Here is a 16,946-nt window from a genome sequence, read left to right as displayed (position 1 = left end):
GAGTTATCATCACAGCAAAACCCTGCTTTAAAATGAAGGTGGATAGAAATCGCTTGGCCTTTTTTATATATACTGGCCATGGTCTCTGATCCGTGTAGAGAAGAACTGCACAGAGGTTACCGTCGACTAATGTCTCGAAATGCGCCGTTAACAGTATTTGCAAACTTAAAGGCATCTCATATGGTTTTAACCACCTGTTTTGATCAAATTTTCAATACTTCTGTGATAATTGCTTTAAGATTCAGCAATCAGTTGGTAGAGCTACAGTAGGTCAGAAAATATTACGTCTATAATGAAAACAGGCTGACAGCTTGCCATCACAGATGGAAACCTTTTTAATGAACAAAATCTGGTGCAATATATATTTAGCTTACAGAAGGGCTGGGGAATCAGAATCTCCTTATCAGTGAGGTTGACTAGAAACCAATCAGGTCTTTGTCCTATTTTAATGTCATTCACTGGAAAGAGGTAATATCCCACAGTAAGATCTGATTGGTTTCTTTTTGGTGGGCCGCTCAGCTTTCCATATTGGTATGACATTACATTATCAAATTGATTTTATATGTATTTTGTACATTTAAGAAAAAGATAATTGGAGTATGTTTTACAAGGAACTACTATTTCAGTTTTTCTACTGTTTAATGATTTGTCAAATTTACCAGCAATTTCTAAATGAACATTTTTTAAAGTAAATCCTACACCAATTTATTTTAGTGTAGCTTCATTGGATCAGAACAGCAATTTAATCATACAATTTTCTCGGCTGTTGCTAAAGATATTACATTTTAACATCAAAGTCATCATGAAATGCCAACTGCAACCCTTTGTCCATATGATTTTCAATGCAAAAAAAACAGACGAAACACTGAACTGAACTGCAAAATGGTTTAAAAATAGTTCGGGGGGGGGGGGGGGTGGTGTCAATTTTGATTTTTATGCTGAAATTATCCCCTTCTAGAATCAGCGACTACATGGACCTGACACCTGTCGACATCGTAGGAAAGAGATGTTATCACTTCATTCATGCAGAGGACGTGGAAGGCATTCGGCAAAGCCATTTAGACCGTGAGTATCTACTCTGAAATCCATCCAATCAATCTGTGCAGCAACCCAACAGTGCCAAAAACTAGAGGATGGTTCTTAAAGAGCAAGATTCAGTGTCCTTACATGCTTTAGCGGGACTCATTGATCATTGGTCAATGACATCCTGAGAGCACACTGTGTTACGTGCCAAAGCTGGTGTAATGTGTTCACTGCAGCACTTCAGCGTAATGGGACAGCAGTGTGACAGGCAAGATTATCCATGCTAGTGCTTCTTCTCATAACTGTCCATGAAGAACCGCTTCCCTCTGCCAGACGGTTAGGCGAGCGTGTGTCTTCCAAACAAGCCTCGTATCGCTCAGGAGGCACAGAATCTCAGGTCGTTTGACAGTCTTACACATTTCACTCTACTTTTCAGGTTAAGTTCCTCCTCTCAATGTACAGGCGCCACATTTCGAGCGCATTTTTATGTCATGTAGTATTCATCTGGGCCGATCAGTCTCTGCAGAGCCCTTTGAAGGTTCCTCAACCTTTTGCACGCTCTGCTTTCATCGCGCTCGGCAGGAGGGCCGCTGACCGTCTGGAGGAACGTTCATGCTTTTTGAATATCCTAAATCATCTGTTAAGTGTGTTTTGGCAGCACACCTTTCCCGCTCCCCTCCACCACGATGGCAGAAATTCAAAACGTCATTGAGAGCGGCGTAGCGTTTCACACAGTAAATGTGTGCGCTGCTCTACTGCAGGCAGGTTGCCATTATTTAAGTAGTGAGGGTTGAGGCACAGGAAGAGGAGGAGGAGGGGGATAAATCCCTCGTTTTATTAGGTGTTTGCAGAGGAGGGCGGGTGTCCTTGGGGCTGGTGAGGGATTTTGGAGCTGTCTGATTAGATATTGGGAGTTCAACTGAATTAGAGCGCAATTACCACTGTATTGCACTGTCCCTTTGCCTTAAAAAGCCACCAGATTGGGTCCATTAGACCTTGATTTGAAACCCAGCGGAGGCAGAGGAGAGAGGACCGAAGCCCTGGATTGCATTGATAGCAGATAGAGAGAAAGAGACGGTGTGAAAGGAGAGGGAGAGAGATACAAAGAGAGGACTGCACATCCCCATCTACCCCTGGCTTTCTAACCATCTATTACGCATTAGCATGGCGGCAATCAACATAAATCTAGCCGCACTGCAAATGGCTGGCTGTGTCGCTACAGTAGAGAGTAGATAGGGTTCTGTTCCTGGATTTTACTTTGCACATTCACGCTCGATCTGATAAAATGTGGTTAACTGGTTGAAACAGTGTTTGAAAATGTTGCTTTAATCATAATTCAAAGAACTTAAACTGAGGTTAACCGATGCTTTTTTAAAAACTGTTAAACTAAAATGCGGGATACTTACAAAAAGTAGCTAATAACAATGAATCTATTCATGAGGCACTGTACATGCACAATCATACACTGATTATGCTGAATAACCAGCCAAGATCATGTAAATGCATGAAACTATTTTCTTATACCTGGTAAAAGTCCATTATTTTATGCAAACTATGATGGGCACACTTGTATCTTTCTGTAGAAAAATATATAATAGATATATTATCTATAATAGATCATTTTTGCACAATAAGAGCTATTTTATCTTGTGCATGGATAATTAAAATCTGTATTATCTCACCAATTCACACAAGATAACTACACCTATAACTAATAAAACAAAAAAATTATATATAAATGGGTTAAATTGATTCAGTAAATTCCTTCAAATGAGACATAGTTTAAGAAAGTGTTCAATTATTGCTAATTATTGCTTCTGTCACACTACTACTTGATACATTTAGTTAGTTACAAAGAAATCCTAGCACAGCTAAATGCATTATAATGATGTGAGTGTCGTCTTGGCTTCTATCAAAGCCAGATCTTCAGGTGTCTGCATGAACATGACGCGCGTGACTAAGGAGCAGTCACACCGATCTCCCGCTGATTGCTCATCAGACACTGATATCAGATCGCACAGGGCCATCAGATTGGTTAGAGCCTGGGATAAGAGGGATGATGTCAGTCTGGTCAAATCTCTCTGCTGCAGATGCAGTGACGTGTGCCTGGAGAAGACATTCCTTTGGCTTGAGTGCATGTAGTATTCTTTATGAGTTGCGATGTATGATATATTAGAGATGCATACTGCAGAGTTCATAGGCCACTGCTCAAGTTTTCAAGGGCCAGATAAAGCGTTTAAAGCCGATCTGTTTAAATTGAGCACCTTGACCTAGGGTTGTTGAAAGAGTTCTTTATGGTCCTTTATAAAATGGGTAGTTTGTGGCCTTTGAAGTGCATGGTTGAAATATGCTGACAGGTAGAACAATTGTTTATTGATAATAATGTTCATTTAATTCATATAGCTGTTGTCTTTTCAATAAAAGAATAAGGTATTGGTTAGAATAAAATCGCTATACTGTATGATCTCTTGTGGCCTCTTCCTTTAACTTCTTTTTAGACATACTAAAACATTCTCATCTATTTGTGTAATGCTTTAATTTGAGCTTTGTAACTGTGAAAATCAAAAAGCTCTGGTTTATCGAAGGACAATTTGAAAGCCGACCGTTGGTGCTCATGAAGAATTTGAAAGCAGGTGTTATATATGGGCTGAAATGCATTGTGACAGCTCTGACCTCACCTGTGTCAGCTTCCGAACAGGACCAACACGGCTTAAATTAATAAAAGACGCTGTGTTACACGACTACGCATAATACTCAGCGCATAAATGCTCCGCCGGTGTGTGTGTGCTTTTACCAGCTGAGAAAGAGAGTGAGAGAGAGAGACAGAGGTGGGAAACGATGGCTCACAGAAGTGTGGAGAAACCCCAGGAGACTGAAGCTCTGTGCCTGAAGGCAGACTACAAGAGCCGGTCTCTGAAGAGTAGTTCAAACTGACTTTAATGAAAAACTCCCTTCACTCCTTATTGTGCTTGAAGATAGACTCCACAGCTGTGGAAAAATACACCTGCTCTAACACCCATCGCATGTACCATTGACAATATTTCTTCAGGTTTCTTCCATAATGGATTCAGAGTAAATATAAAATAGATGTTTCTGTTAGTCTGTCCTCATGGATATGCTGCATTTATGTCAGCAGTGATTCATTTCCGTGTTATTTTACTTAGTTTTTAGGTTGCACCAGTTTTGCCAACCAGCTTTAACTAGTTTTACAACTATCTCAAGAAGTTTGGAATAGCACGTGCCCATAAACAGCCAGCTTTGACCAGCTAGAAACTGGTTTTATCTGGATTTTACGACATAAAAACACCAGCAAATGATTGCATCCCTACTTGCAGTTTTTTCAGAACGCCTTGAAACTGTGATGATGCTTTGAAAACAATGATCGCAGGTGTAATTTCACTTCTCACCGCTTCTCTAAATGGCCAAGGCATTTACTTCCTCCGCTGGTGAAGTTTCGCCATTAGATCCAAAGAATACAAGTTAAAAACCTCCAATTCACTTGTCCGGCCAAACCCTGCCCGGGTGCCGCAGATCTGCGTGTCTGCTCTCTCATTCATAAAAGGCTTGTCTTTACAATAATACCCCAGTGGACTGCAAGGACTTTTCCATAAAGCAATTTCACGGGTGTAAATTACTTACTTTTATATAACAGTGACACCCTCCACCCCTCCTGCTGGAAGTGAGGCCACGCTGGGTAAAGGGTATCTGAAAGGTAGCTGCTATTATGGAAGGGATCCAAGTGATTTAACAGAACTGAAGGACAGAGGCCCTGGCGCAGAGAGTGCGAGCAAGAGAGATAGAATGAGAAAGAACGGAAATAGAGAGGGAGAGAGAGTGAGAGACCATCCTGCAGGCTTGCCCGAGGCTCCAGGAGAAGGCAGGCAGATTAAAGAGGCCGTATTCCTTTTAAAGCCTCCGAAAGCAGCCAGCGACTCCTGCACCGGAAAATAAAAAGAAGGATACAGAAAGAGTGAGAGAGAGAGAAAGAGGTGGCTTCATTACCACTAAATCAATAACTCAAGCAGGCCCTGATTGATTTAATGGCAGCGTAACTGAAAGGGGGTTAAAAAATAAGCCTCACCTGTACAGACGTGGGGCCAGCACATCAGATGCAATGCAGATGAGATCAGCTCATCAGGTTGAAAGGCAGAGAGAAAAATGTCCTAGAACTTGTAAACCTTAATGAGGGTTTAAAGGGACCGCTCGGACTCACATGTTCACAGATGGAAGGGAAGAACGCTCTGTATGTATGACAAGATTTGTACAATACTGTGATTCGGTTTCAATTTAATGTGCTTTTTTGCTACAACAAATAGCTCTACATTTTGAATGACCAAAGTATTTGCAACTTAGCTGTGTATAATGAAAATGGTGCAGGATATCTATTTATCTGTCTGCCACTATAAGATTTTAAACATTTCAAAAGAAGATGTTAACTTTGGTAGTTAATGAAGTTGTTTTTATGGAATAATTTCCACAGCAGTTCTTTCTTTTGTCTTCAGTTCTGTCATTTCAGATGTGAAGTATGTTTTTGTCCAGCACTTTTCTTACATTGCATCTATACTGAACCATAGACTCTCTGCAGCATGTAAACTTTGTTGAAGAGAGTGAAGGTGAGTCAAGGGTATGCCTACTGGCCACAGCGAAAAAGTCAGATAAACAACTCTTGGCTTTTTGTCTCAATTTTCTGGAGTTAGAGCTTAGTTTTACATTTATTGGTACAGAAAGCAGTCGGTGAACTAAAGTCAATTATTGGAGCCTTTGGGACCGCTTCTTAAACAATGCTATTAGTCTGTAATGATTTTAATTACCAGACTTATTCTTATATAAATCATCCTTCTCAATGGACTCTTTTTATGGAAAGGGCTATTTGTAGCTGTAATTAAACCCAGAATCTGAATTTACTATCATGCTTGGATTCAGACTGTTTCTGTTTTGCAGAACAATGATTAATGCAAATTCATATTATTTGAGATCGCCATTTAGTGCTTAATTTACCCAAAATTATCATGTCTTCACATGAATAGTCTTAGACAAGGACACAATTACAGAGCCTTTAGCAAACAGTCACAGCGCCCTCTGCTGGGCCTTTAAGATTAATAGTGTTCAAGATGGTAATATAATATCTTTCAAATGAAATAATGGATAGGTTTGTGCTTTAACTGGTCATACGGAAGGAAAATATTATCATTAATATTATTTGCTGTTTTTGTAGTTAAACCTGACTGTATGTAAAAAAAAAATTATATATCACGATGTTCACTATATCTAATTTTTCCTCTTCTTTTTTTCTCTTCCACCTCCATTCCTTTCTGGTATACTATCCTCTTTCTTTTTTCCATAGTGATGAATAAAGGTCAGTGTGTGACAAAGTATTACCGCTGGATTCAGAAAAATGGAGGTTATATATGGATCCAGTCCAGTGCCACTATTGCAATCAACGCCAAGAATGCCAACGAGAAAAACATAATCTGGGTCAACTATGTACTCAGGTATACGAGTCTTCTTCTTTGATGAAAATGCCATATCTTTAGTTTTTGATTTGTTCCGTTCGACACTATAACAACATGAAAGCGTTTTCCTTCTTGAGAAAGTTAGTAATAGTCTGTTCTTCTGTAAGATGACGAAGGACAAACACACTGAACTTCTCAAACTGCAGTGTGATTTCTTCCTGCTTTTGGGTCTGTTCGGGCTTAGAGATCATTAGAATGCTCTGTGGTTTGGGCTTCAGTGAATCAATCAGGATTTCTGGAACGTTCTAAAGAGAGTGAAGGATGTTTCACATGGCTGTGAATGATTCTCAGCTGGCAAAGTGAATTTCTTGTTTCTTCTAAACGTGTCTTTTTATGTGGTTTCTTTTCTAATGGGCAGTAATCCAGAGTACAAAGACACACCCATGGATATCGCACAGCTGCCTAACCTGCCAGAGAAAGCATCAGAGTCCTCCGAAACATCTGATTCTGAATCCGACTCCAAGGAGAACTCTGGTACAGTAACACTCCTTTTCCCATTTCAATGTAGTATGCCACAGAACCTTACAGAATAAGTGGAAGGAAGTTGGTTTGATCCCCACAAGCTGTCCCTTGAGCAGAAGACTTAAAGCGGTTCTTCTTGCACTGAGATTGTTATCTATTCATGGAACAATTTCTGGTGACATTAGATTCTACATCATAGATTCTTAACAAACTTGTACAGTAAAGTAACACAGAACACACTTGAAAGTTTTCTTTTAACCAAATGCAAATGTCTCATCTGAGGGCTCTTGCTGTGTAAAATATCTTCATTTCAATAATTACTGGAAATTATGTAGGACAAGGAAATGTGGTGCTTTCGATATGTCCCTAAAACTGGAGTAAATAGTCAATTAAAACTCCACAGCCAGTTGGAGATATTAATTATACATTCCAAAAGAAGATGAAGTGAGATTCCAGAGATGGTGGAGGCTGTGAGTGAACAAGGCCGGTTGACAGTCTGGGGATAGTGCCAACATATTGGCCCCTGGGCATCTCTTCCTGCCGAGCCTTTTGCCAGCCTTCATCACAAAGGTTACAGACTGTGCCAGCTGCAGCTGGACCAAACCATGACCTCTTCTCCTCTCACACTCCCTACCTATCTCTACACTCCGCCTTCTCCTTCTGTCTTCCTGTCTCTTTATCTCTTTTTCTCTCTCCGTGCTTCTCTTCCAATGCAGACGTTTTTCCTAAGGCCAGAAATTCCAAATCCCTGTGAGATGTATGCCTCACAGTTCAGTTTTCCCCCAACTTCTAAATTCATGCACTTTAAAAAAAAAAAATGTATTAATGATTTCTGATACATAGTTTGATCTCACCTTGAGCTATCAAAGTCACTTGTTCTAAACAGAATTTGAGTCGACCATGACAAAACTAATTATTAATGACACATAACATCACATAAGTCACCGGTGGCTAATGCTGTTGCCAAAAATAGAACATCAAAGAGCAATTTATGTCCTTAGTGTAATTGTATCCTTTACTTAAGAAGCATAACATATATTCAACTGGAGCACTTCCAAACTTTAAATGAATACCCTTTACATAAAACCCCTGATAATGTTTAGTGAACTATGTTTCTTGTGCAAGAAACCTTACGTTGTCTAATAAACTGACGTGTATGGAAACCTGTCCTCTAAAACATTTTCTTTCTCCCAGAAGACAACGAAAACTCCAAGTCAGATGGGAAGGGCAATCAGTCTTCCGAGAACAGTGAAGATCCAGAGTCAGACAGTAAGAAACAGACGGGTCAGCCACCAGAGCAAGAGATGAGACGACAGGAGGAAGGAGACAGTTCCAGCAATCCAGAAAGTCAGGACAGTGATGATAGTCTGGAACCTTCTGACTGTGAAACTGACCACAAGGAGGGCCGCCTGGGTGGTTTACACATAAAGGTGGAGCGCTATGGTGACGGTGAGGTGGAGGAACTACAGGACTCGCCCTCCTCTTGCTCCTCCTCAGAAGAAGAAGAGGATGATGTGGAAGATATTGTAAAAAACTGCAACAGTGGAGGAGAGCTGAGCGGGCCAGCAATGAGTAAACACCAGAAGAGAAAGAAGAGGAGAAAAAAGCAGAAATGGGATGGTAGTCGGCAACGTCTCCGTCTGTCTCCCTCGGCGGCTGCTACCCCAAGCCCTGGCAGCCTGGACCCTACCCTTGGAGACCAGCCTCCCCTCCTGCTTCCAGCCTCCCCAACCAATTCCTCTGTGCTGAAGATCAAGACTGAGATGTCAGAACCTATAAACTTTGACAACGACAGCAGCATCTGGAACTACCCACCCAACCGAGAGATCTCCCGCAATGAGTCTCCCTACAGTATGACAAAACCCCATGACACCTTCCCTTCTCCCCCACCTGCCGGCCTCCAGGTGTCCATCCCGGACTCTGTCCTCACTCCACCTGGTGCCGAGGGTGGAGGAGGCAGCAGAAAGCCCAACTTCAATGGCAACAGTAGCAGCAGCAACAATAATAGTGCACCCACCTCTGTGTCCAACGCAACTCCGGGCAGCTTGGTTCCTCCTTCCAGTTCCACAACCGCTGATCCACTCTCCCCACCTCTCTCGGCCTCACCACGGGACAAGCAGCAGGGTACACCCACCTCCTCTGGTTCCCTGCTCTACACCAGTGACCTTGAAGCCCTGCAGAGGTTACAAGCGGGGAACATGGTACTTCCATTGGTGCACAGAGTCACAGGCACGCTTGCTGCCACGAGCACTGCTTCCCCGCGAGTCTACACCACTGGAACTATTCGATATGCCCCGGCAGACGTCAGCTTGGCCATGCAGGGCAACCTCCTGCCTAATGCCCACACTGCTGTGAACTTTGTGGATGGGCCCGGGTTTGGGATAGACCCCAAGACACCCATGGAGATGCTGTACCATCATGTGCACCGGCTCAACATGTCCACCCCCTTCGCTGGTTCAGTCAGCGGAGCTGGCCTCACGCAGATGCCAGCTGCTAATGTCTTTACCACAGCAGAGGGACTTTTCTCCACGCTTCCGTTTCCTGTCTACAGCAATGGCATCCACAACACACAGACTCTGGAGCGCAAGGAGGATTGAAGCAAAACATCGAGACCATATTACTGTGTTCAACTGTGTTAAAAAGACTCTTCTGAGGCAAAAGACTGTGTATCGAAGTTGGGGAAAAGTGAGATGTTCTAGCACTTTGAATTTTGAGCAATTGAGCTTGTGTAACTGAAATGAATGGTTTATCTTTCTGTGTCTTTCTATCTCTTCGACTTTCTTCTTTCTTGACTCTTTACACAAGTTCTTGATGACCGTTTCTCTAAACAGACTAAAAAGACTCACCTCTATCGTAAAGAGTTCCTTTTGAGCCACCGAGAATTCATAGCACTGTAGCGTATGTTTTCTCTGTGGTGAGATATTTGTCCAGAGTATGTAACATCCTCATTAGGATGTCTTAAAGGTATTAGAAAAAGAAAATCGAGAAGAAAGGAAACTGTTCATGTTTCTAAAGGTATCTTGATGTAATTGAGATTGATGCTGACAAAAAGATGTTACCCTGTTTGATGTAGTTCAAAGGGTTTTACGGTTCTTTCTAAAGGGGGAATAGTATTTTAGAAATAATGCTTTTTCTTCGTTTTTATAGCTAAACTTAACTTGCAAATCATGCATTTTAAAAAAGCAATTTAAGCCGGGTATTGACCTGTGAATAGAATGTTACTATAAAATCCCAGGACATGGAACAGGTCAGTGTGAGATTTTTCCAGTTCCATCTTCTGTTTGCAGATTCATGGTGCTATCATTGAGTTACCCTCACTCAGCTGGCTGATGTAGGTACTGTTCCGGAACTCCAGACAAACGGCGGCTTCAGAGCTTTTCCACTGAAAAGTCAAACCTTCAACAGATTTTTTTTGTTTTCGATTTTTTTTTTATGTTTATCACTTACCCATGAGCATGAGAGAGTACTTTAACTCAATCAGATTGAGTTTGTAAAGGGATACAGAAGTTTGATAGGTTTTTTGTTTTTGTTTGTTTGTTTGTTGAATTCTTTTTTATCTCTCAGTTCAACTGAGACTAATATTGCATCATAAACTTGAAGATGAATGTTGAACTCCAACAGGCTTTGATCAAAGCTTTTTTCATTGTTTTGGGGATTTTTTAATAATTTTTGGGTTAATTGTTTACACTCCCTCTTTAGCTTAAAGCCTGGTGTCCTTTCCGAAATCAGTTCCCCTTCATCCCTGTACCCCTTAACTCTCTCTGGAAATCACATATCAAATAGAGATTGTAATAAGGACATGCATTTTCAATCAAAAAATTTTTTTTTGAAAATCCATTCCTAATTTTTACCCATTGTTGCCAAAAAAAACTTTACTATCACAGTATGGTGTTAAAACACTGTGATTTGATGTAAAAAAAAAAAAAAAAACACTAAAGTAATAAAACGGAAGAAAACTGTCACTTCATCCTTTGGCAGCCGTCCATCAAGTCATCTATTACGCAGCGTGATAACCGTAAACTTGTACAATGTGTAAGTGTCATTGGCTGTCAGTCTCCATAGCAACTTAAGTGTGTGTTACTATATGCAGTATATACTAAGCTAATGTAGCTGTTTTGTCCTTTGTCCTCTCTGTGCTAGTCCGGGCTCGGGAGGGGAAACATTGGTTCTCCTTCCAGCCCCCTTGCAGTCTTAGTGAACCAGTGGAGGTTAGTGGATTTTGTGTGGTGGCCTTCCAATGTAGTGTCACCTATTTTGCTGCTTCCTTTTTGTATGTATTACTTTTTTCTGTTTCTGCTATTGCTTTGCTGTCGTGTAGTCTACAAACCTCTCTCTCTTCTCAGAGATAAAAGACTCTAAACTAGCTCAAAGGTTTAAGGAGCCATTTTTTTGCCACTGAGGAATTCTGGGATTGCAGTTTCCAGCTCAAACGTGATGAGGAATAAAAAAAAAAACTGAAGTAGCATTTAGCAGACTGGAACCTTAAAAGCCTCAGATGTGAAACATTCCCAGAGTCCCTTGTGCTTCTCTTGTGCATTGGGTGTATTTCATTGGTTTCCACCAAACCTGTTGACTTCAAGGACCCTGCAACTCACAGAAAAAAAAAAAAAAAGAGATGACGGTAGTATTTCAGGACAACAATTTTAAAGATTTCTAAAGAGATGAAAAAAATATTTCGCACTATAAAATCTATTTTTATAGGTGTTTTGGAAATGCATGTTTACTAAGTTGATTGTTTGGTTTACTTGATTTTGTTCGGTCCAGCGGCTTTGTCAATGTTTAGTGTTTTTTAGTCTGTCCAGCAAAGGGAAGGGGGGGCCTTTGTCTTTTTACCTGAATCAGGCTTCCCCCCGACATCAGGAAACTTGTGTCTGTGGTTTCTGTGAAGACGTGTTGTTACTCAAACCCAGGTCATGATGTTAATGTTTTTAAAAATGACAATAACGGGACTCGCTGTTGGAACGGTTGCAGGAGAACTTGGCGTCACCGCTGCAGGTTAACAGGATCCTAGATTTTAGCATTTTGTACGTAGAGCAGAAGCGGTCGGGACAGGGCTTGGGGGCAGCTCCAAAAACAGACACTGTGGACCAGGAAATACACCCATATGTTACTAACAGAACAGCCGGGCGAGCTGTTTCAATGTATCTGTGTTGTGTCAAAATGATTGCTGGTGATTTAATCTTAAACTAATCTCAGCTGCTGTCAGATAAATAGTGTTTAAAATTACAATATGAGAAATCACTTCATTACCTGTGAAGACTGTGTCTGTGTTTTTAACTATTTCTTGTACAATTATACAGATTCTTTTATGAGGAACTTGGTGCCAAGTAGAAGAATATGGGAGAAAGGGGATTCTCTTAGTATCAGTGTTAACAGTGTTATAAATTCTAAGTACAAACAAATTAAAATATTAAAAAGAAAAAACTATGGTACATTTTTATTTTGTTTTTTGTTTTCAGAGGGAAAAAGACAAAAAAAAAAAACTAACTGAAGCTAACTTTGAGTGCCTGGCTTATTTTTTTGGAAAACACATTTTTTGTTCATTTACCATGAATAATGCTGCAATTCAAAAATGTACATACTTCATTTTACAACAGGGTTATTTTATACTTTTGTAGGTTTTCATCAGTTAAAGCGACATGTCATACATGGTTGTCTTTCTGTAACACAGTTTTTTTACCATCTTACAGGTGCCATATTCATAATAAACTTTTCTTGGATTTGTTACTATCTGGCATCATTTCTTTTACATTCTGTTCATCATAAGTGAATGCCGAACATCAGTGATTATTCTTTGCATTCCAACTTTCCTGTTTCTTCATGTTCGTTCTTTCCCTCCTATGTTTTTCTCCCAGTCTTTAGTTTTGGTTAATGTAGCCTTTTTTAGTTACCTACAGGTTTCAGGTAAGGGAATATCAATATTCCCATGTAGCCCTGCTGACTTTTGCTTCCACATACAATGAATGGCAATCCAGTGCACTTGTACCAGGTCCTTTGTTTCTGACAGTGAATCCTATACGTTGGACAGAATCTCACGGGTATTTCTGACATGTTTTTCCACCTCACGGTATCCTCACCAGGTTTTCAATTAGCAGGAATATTTCAATCTGTGTCTTCTATTATACTGATCTCACTGTAACTTCCTACAGCAAAGCTAAATAAAAGGGGAAAAATGCTTCCTTTTAAAAGTGTTTTACTTTAGAACTTTTTCGACAATGTTAGGTCTTGCTCTGTGAGAACAGACCATTTTTATTGCTCAGAGGAGTGAAACAGGATATTCAAGAAGAAGAATGTTTGGAGTGAAGGAATTTGACTGAATCCATTGGGAATTGATTAAATAGTGCAAAGTGGTCAGGGTTAGCCAGGAAAGATACAAACAAAGTAAAGTTGTTTCAGTGGCAGAACAAGTTCATTTATTTTATTTAGTTTAAAGTTAACGACATTTATTTATGTTTGTTTGGACTAACATGATCCAATAAATTCTAAACAATAAGATTAGAAACACACTAGTCACAATAGTGTTGACATCATGTAACACGTGTCTCAGAGAATACATATAATTAATATTACGATTCTTCCATATCTGTCAGAATAATGCACACATATGCTATAATGTGCGCAATGTCCTAGAACTGACCTCCAATTTGCAGTGTGTTAAATCAACTAAAAGTAACTATTTTAACTCTTTACATATTACTTGATCAGAGAACTAGTTAAGACAGATTTACAAACAATTGTACTGTTCCATTTCGAAGATAATGACTGGATGCTAGAGGTTGGCGATATGAACTAAAATTCATATCATAATATTTTACACAGTCCAGGTGATATCGATATTATATTGCTATAGGAGAAGAAAATAAATTACGTGCAAAATATTTTAACCCTATATAACTAGAGAAAGTGAGGGATCGGACATAGATCTGAAAAGTCTTTTTTATTGTGCCATTGTTTTTCTCAAAATTGCAAACGTGCAACATGAGGTAGGCCCAGCGCCGCCGCTCCCACCACGCGCATCACGCACTGTGCGTAGGGCACCAAGTGCTGAGGGGGCACCAAAAATAGCCTAATGAATTTTTTTTCCCGTTATTATTTCATTAGCCTATAGAAATATTAGCCACATTTTAACCATGTATATGTAACAAAAAGGGGGGAACAAGAAAGATATTTAATAATTGCTCTAGTCTATTCTAGAAAGTACCTTTATATTTTTTGATAAACTATTTTATTCAAGCACAACCTTCACAACTTCGGTTCTACTGCATTTGCTCTGAAGCACTGTTTTCTCTTGAATTGCATCCAGGAGAGCTGAATTAGGCCCAATCCCAATTCTCCCCCTTAGTCCTTCCCGTTTCCCCTACCCCTCCATTTCGAAAGTTCACGTGAAGCAGTAGGGGTGTCTCGGTTCTCTTTTGACTGGAGGGGAAGGGGTACAGGGAAGGGCCAGATAGCCCTTCAAATGAAGATTTTTCGGGACCACACTTCAGACGAAGGGGTATGAATTATCTCGGCAACATGACTGCTACAGCGAACAAAAAGACACGTAAATGTAAACTTTTTTGGCATAAATAAATATTTTAACGAAAAGTAATCATTTGTTTTTATGTTACATTCAATTGTGAGTTCATATTAATGGTCGTGTTACTCAAAGAAATGTTTGCAAAAGATCGCTAATATTTGCTAACGTCATGTCATTACAGACTGCATGATACTGCCACAGCATATGTCTGATCAGGGTGATAAATGCCGTAGACATTAATTAGAAATCGCTAAACCATTTTCTCAAATATTGCCTATTCGAGAGAGAAAGAGAGAGAAAGATCAATGGAAGTTGCGTGTATTCGCGTCTGTGCATTTATCTTTTTAGAGTGAGTTTACTTAAAAACAGCAATTGTATCCTCTCGTCGTTGGAAAATATAATGTTCAGTATTTAAACTGTATTTAATAAAAGTCGTACACGTTTATTTGCTCCTGGATGTGTAAGCTGCTCGAATTCCTATATGTGTGTGTGTGTGTGTGTGTCAGTAAGCAGCTCATTAATACAGAACGATAATTAAAGGCTCTAATGCACACCAGCACACCAGTATATGTGTGTATTGTTAGAGCTAGACGACGAATGATGGCGTGTGACGTCATGGTAGTGGTGTCCCAATCCTCAGTGGAATTTTTTTCTCCCCTACCCCTTGACACTCTGTTTCAAGGGACAAGGGGAAAGGATAGGCAGAGGGGGGTAGGGGAAGGGGTATAAAATATAATTGGGATTGGGCCTTAGTCTTGCATTACAGCTTCACACTGATCAAAACGCAGTATTGCCGACTCTTACATTAGGTCATATGAGATCAAATGACTGCTCGACAACAAAAATATTTGTCCACAAATTATTATTATTATTATTATTAATATATATATATATATATATATATATTATATATATATATATATATATTTATTTTATTTATTTATTTATTTATTTATGTAGGCCTAGTTAACTAAATCTATCATACAAAGATTACCGTTTTTCTGCAGATGCATGAACACATTAAGTAATAATCATTTTATTCAAGTTCAGTAAAGCAATAAGTGACTTACATTTTAGACATAATATTGTTTTTTTTTCTTAATTTTGTTAATGAAAATAGTTCCAAACAAAGATCACAGCACTGTTTTGTGTCTCTAAGCAATGGATGGTGTTTACTTATTGAATGAATCAGCTTTTTGAACGAATTGGTTGAATAAATGATACAGTGATTCACTCATTAACGCAGTCAAATGTGTTGTTTCTGAATGAATCAGCAATTTGAATTGGTTGAATCTCAATGACTCACTCATTACCATAAACTTGCTACTGGCGGTTTTAATTTCACATTTCAACAATTTTTTCATGCTTTACATTTTTTCAAATATCAGTTTTCAATTCAATATTCAGTTTTAAGTTAAAAACAAAACATGAGGCCTATTTATACATATGTATCTGCAGTTTAAATGCATCTACATCCCCTCTGAGATACAGTACATAAACTGTGTAAATACATGCTATTTCAGATGCAGATTCCAAAAATGTTTTCTTATGTTGGAATGAAAGACACTAAGTACAGATGAAGTGCTTCTTATACTTACCCAAAAATACAAAAAGGTAGAAGTAGTTGAAACAGAACGCAATCTAGCAACTCATACTGGTATAGCACCCAACCCTACTGGATGCCTGTCACATGCCACATAATGAGGTCAACACTAATGTTTGAAACATTTACAGTGGAATAAGTTTAATACAGACAAATGTAGACAGTATATAGCGTATACCATGCAGTGTTCACTATCGTAAGCTAGTATTCAATTCTCAGTAACACTGTTACTTGTTCATCATTTTTTCCTTCACTGTCTCCCGTACACCTTTCCTCTTTGCCCTGTTTTTCTCTCTTATTCTCTCCCTTCTCCCTGCAGCCAATCTTTCCCCACTGACTTCAGGCACTGAGAGGGAGGTCACTGCTGAAGCCCACTGAAGAAATCCAACCAATTTTAAATATTTTACGCAATTTTAAATGAAGCACATGAATGATAGATCACAGGAGAGAGATAGAGAAAGAGAGAGGAGGAAGAGGAGGTGAAAAAGCCCAAACCTGAATCCTCCCTAATGATTAGGAGCTGTCCATCTCCCCATACAGTCCTTATTGGAAATCAGAATGTGTTTACATAGCAAAGAGCCTCTCAATAGAGCAGCTACAGGTACAGAGAACCTTATATGAATATGAGAGATGAACTGTTTCACATCTACTGAGAGTTATTCATACTGTTCAAAGCAGTTTAACACCTGCGTTTGATCAGAGGCAGGAATGTTTTATATACTGTGCTGTACGAATATAAAAATGACCTATGTATTCTAGCAAACAGATAGATAGATAGACAGAGACAGAGACAGAGGCACAGGTTTTCAAAGATTGCTTTAGATAT

General features: G+C 39.5%; 1 protein-coding gene and 1 long non-coding RNA gene across 5 annotated transcripts in view; one reads left to right on the top strand and one right to left on the bottom strand.

Moving 5' to 3' along the window:
- The window catches only part of npas3 (neuronal PAS domain protein 3), a 290,739-nt gene extending 279,129 nt beyond the window's left edge, over nucleotides 1-11,610 (top strand). For 3 of the 4 annotated variants that reach the window (XM_026286526.1, XM_026286529.1, XM_026286528.1), the window contains 4 exons: nucleotides 959-1,065; nucleotides 6,368-6,515; nucleotides 6,895-7,010; nucleotides 8,193-11,610. In XM_026286526.1, the coding sequence (XP_026142311.1) occupies nucleotides 959-1,065; nucleotides 6,368-6,515; nucleotides 6,895-7,010; nucleotides 8,193-9,595 (1,774 nt within the window). In that variant the 3' untranslated portion in view covers nucleotides 9,596-11,610. The remainder of the gene's footprint in view (nucleotides 1-958; nucleotides 1,066-6,367; nucleotides 6,516-6,894; nucleotides 7,011-8,192) is intronic. The other variant, XM_026286527.1, reaches the window with a different exon arrangement.
- On the bottom strand, nucleotides 10,137-13,332 carry LOC113117681 (uncharacterized). Its single transcript, XR_003294191.1, has 2 exons — nucleotides 11,832-13,332; nucleotides 10,137-11,582 (listed from the first exon to the last, which is right to left on the bottom strand). It is a non-coding gene; the product is annotated as an uncharacterized LOC113117681 (long non-coding RNA).
- Between the last annotated feature and the right edge of the window lie 3,614 nt (nucleotides 13,333-16,946).

This window comes from Carassius auratus, chromosome 17 (genome assembly GCF_003368295.1).
Source record: "Carassius auratus strain Wakin chromosome 17, ASM336829v1, whole genome shotgun sequence".
Taxonomy (NCBI): Eukaryota; Metazoa; Chordata; class Actinopteri; order Cypriniformes; family Cyprinidae; genus Carassius; species Carassius auratus.
This window is presented reverse-complemented; position numbering and strand designations above follow the sequence as displayed.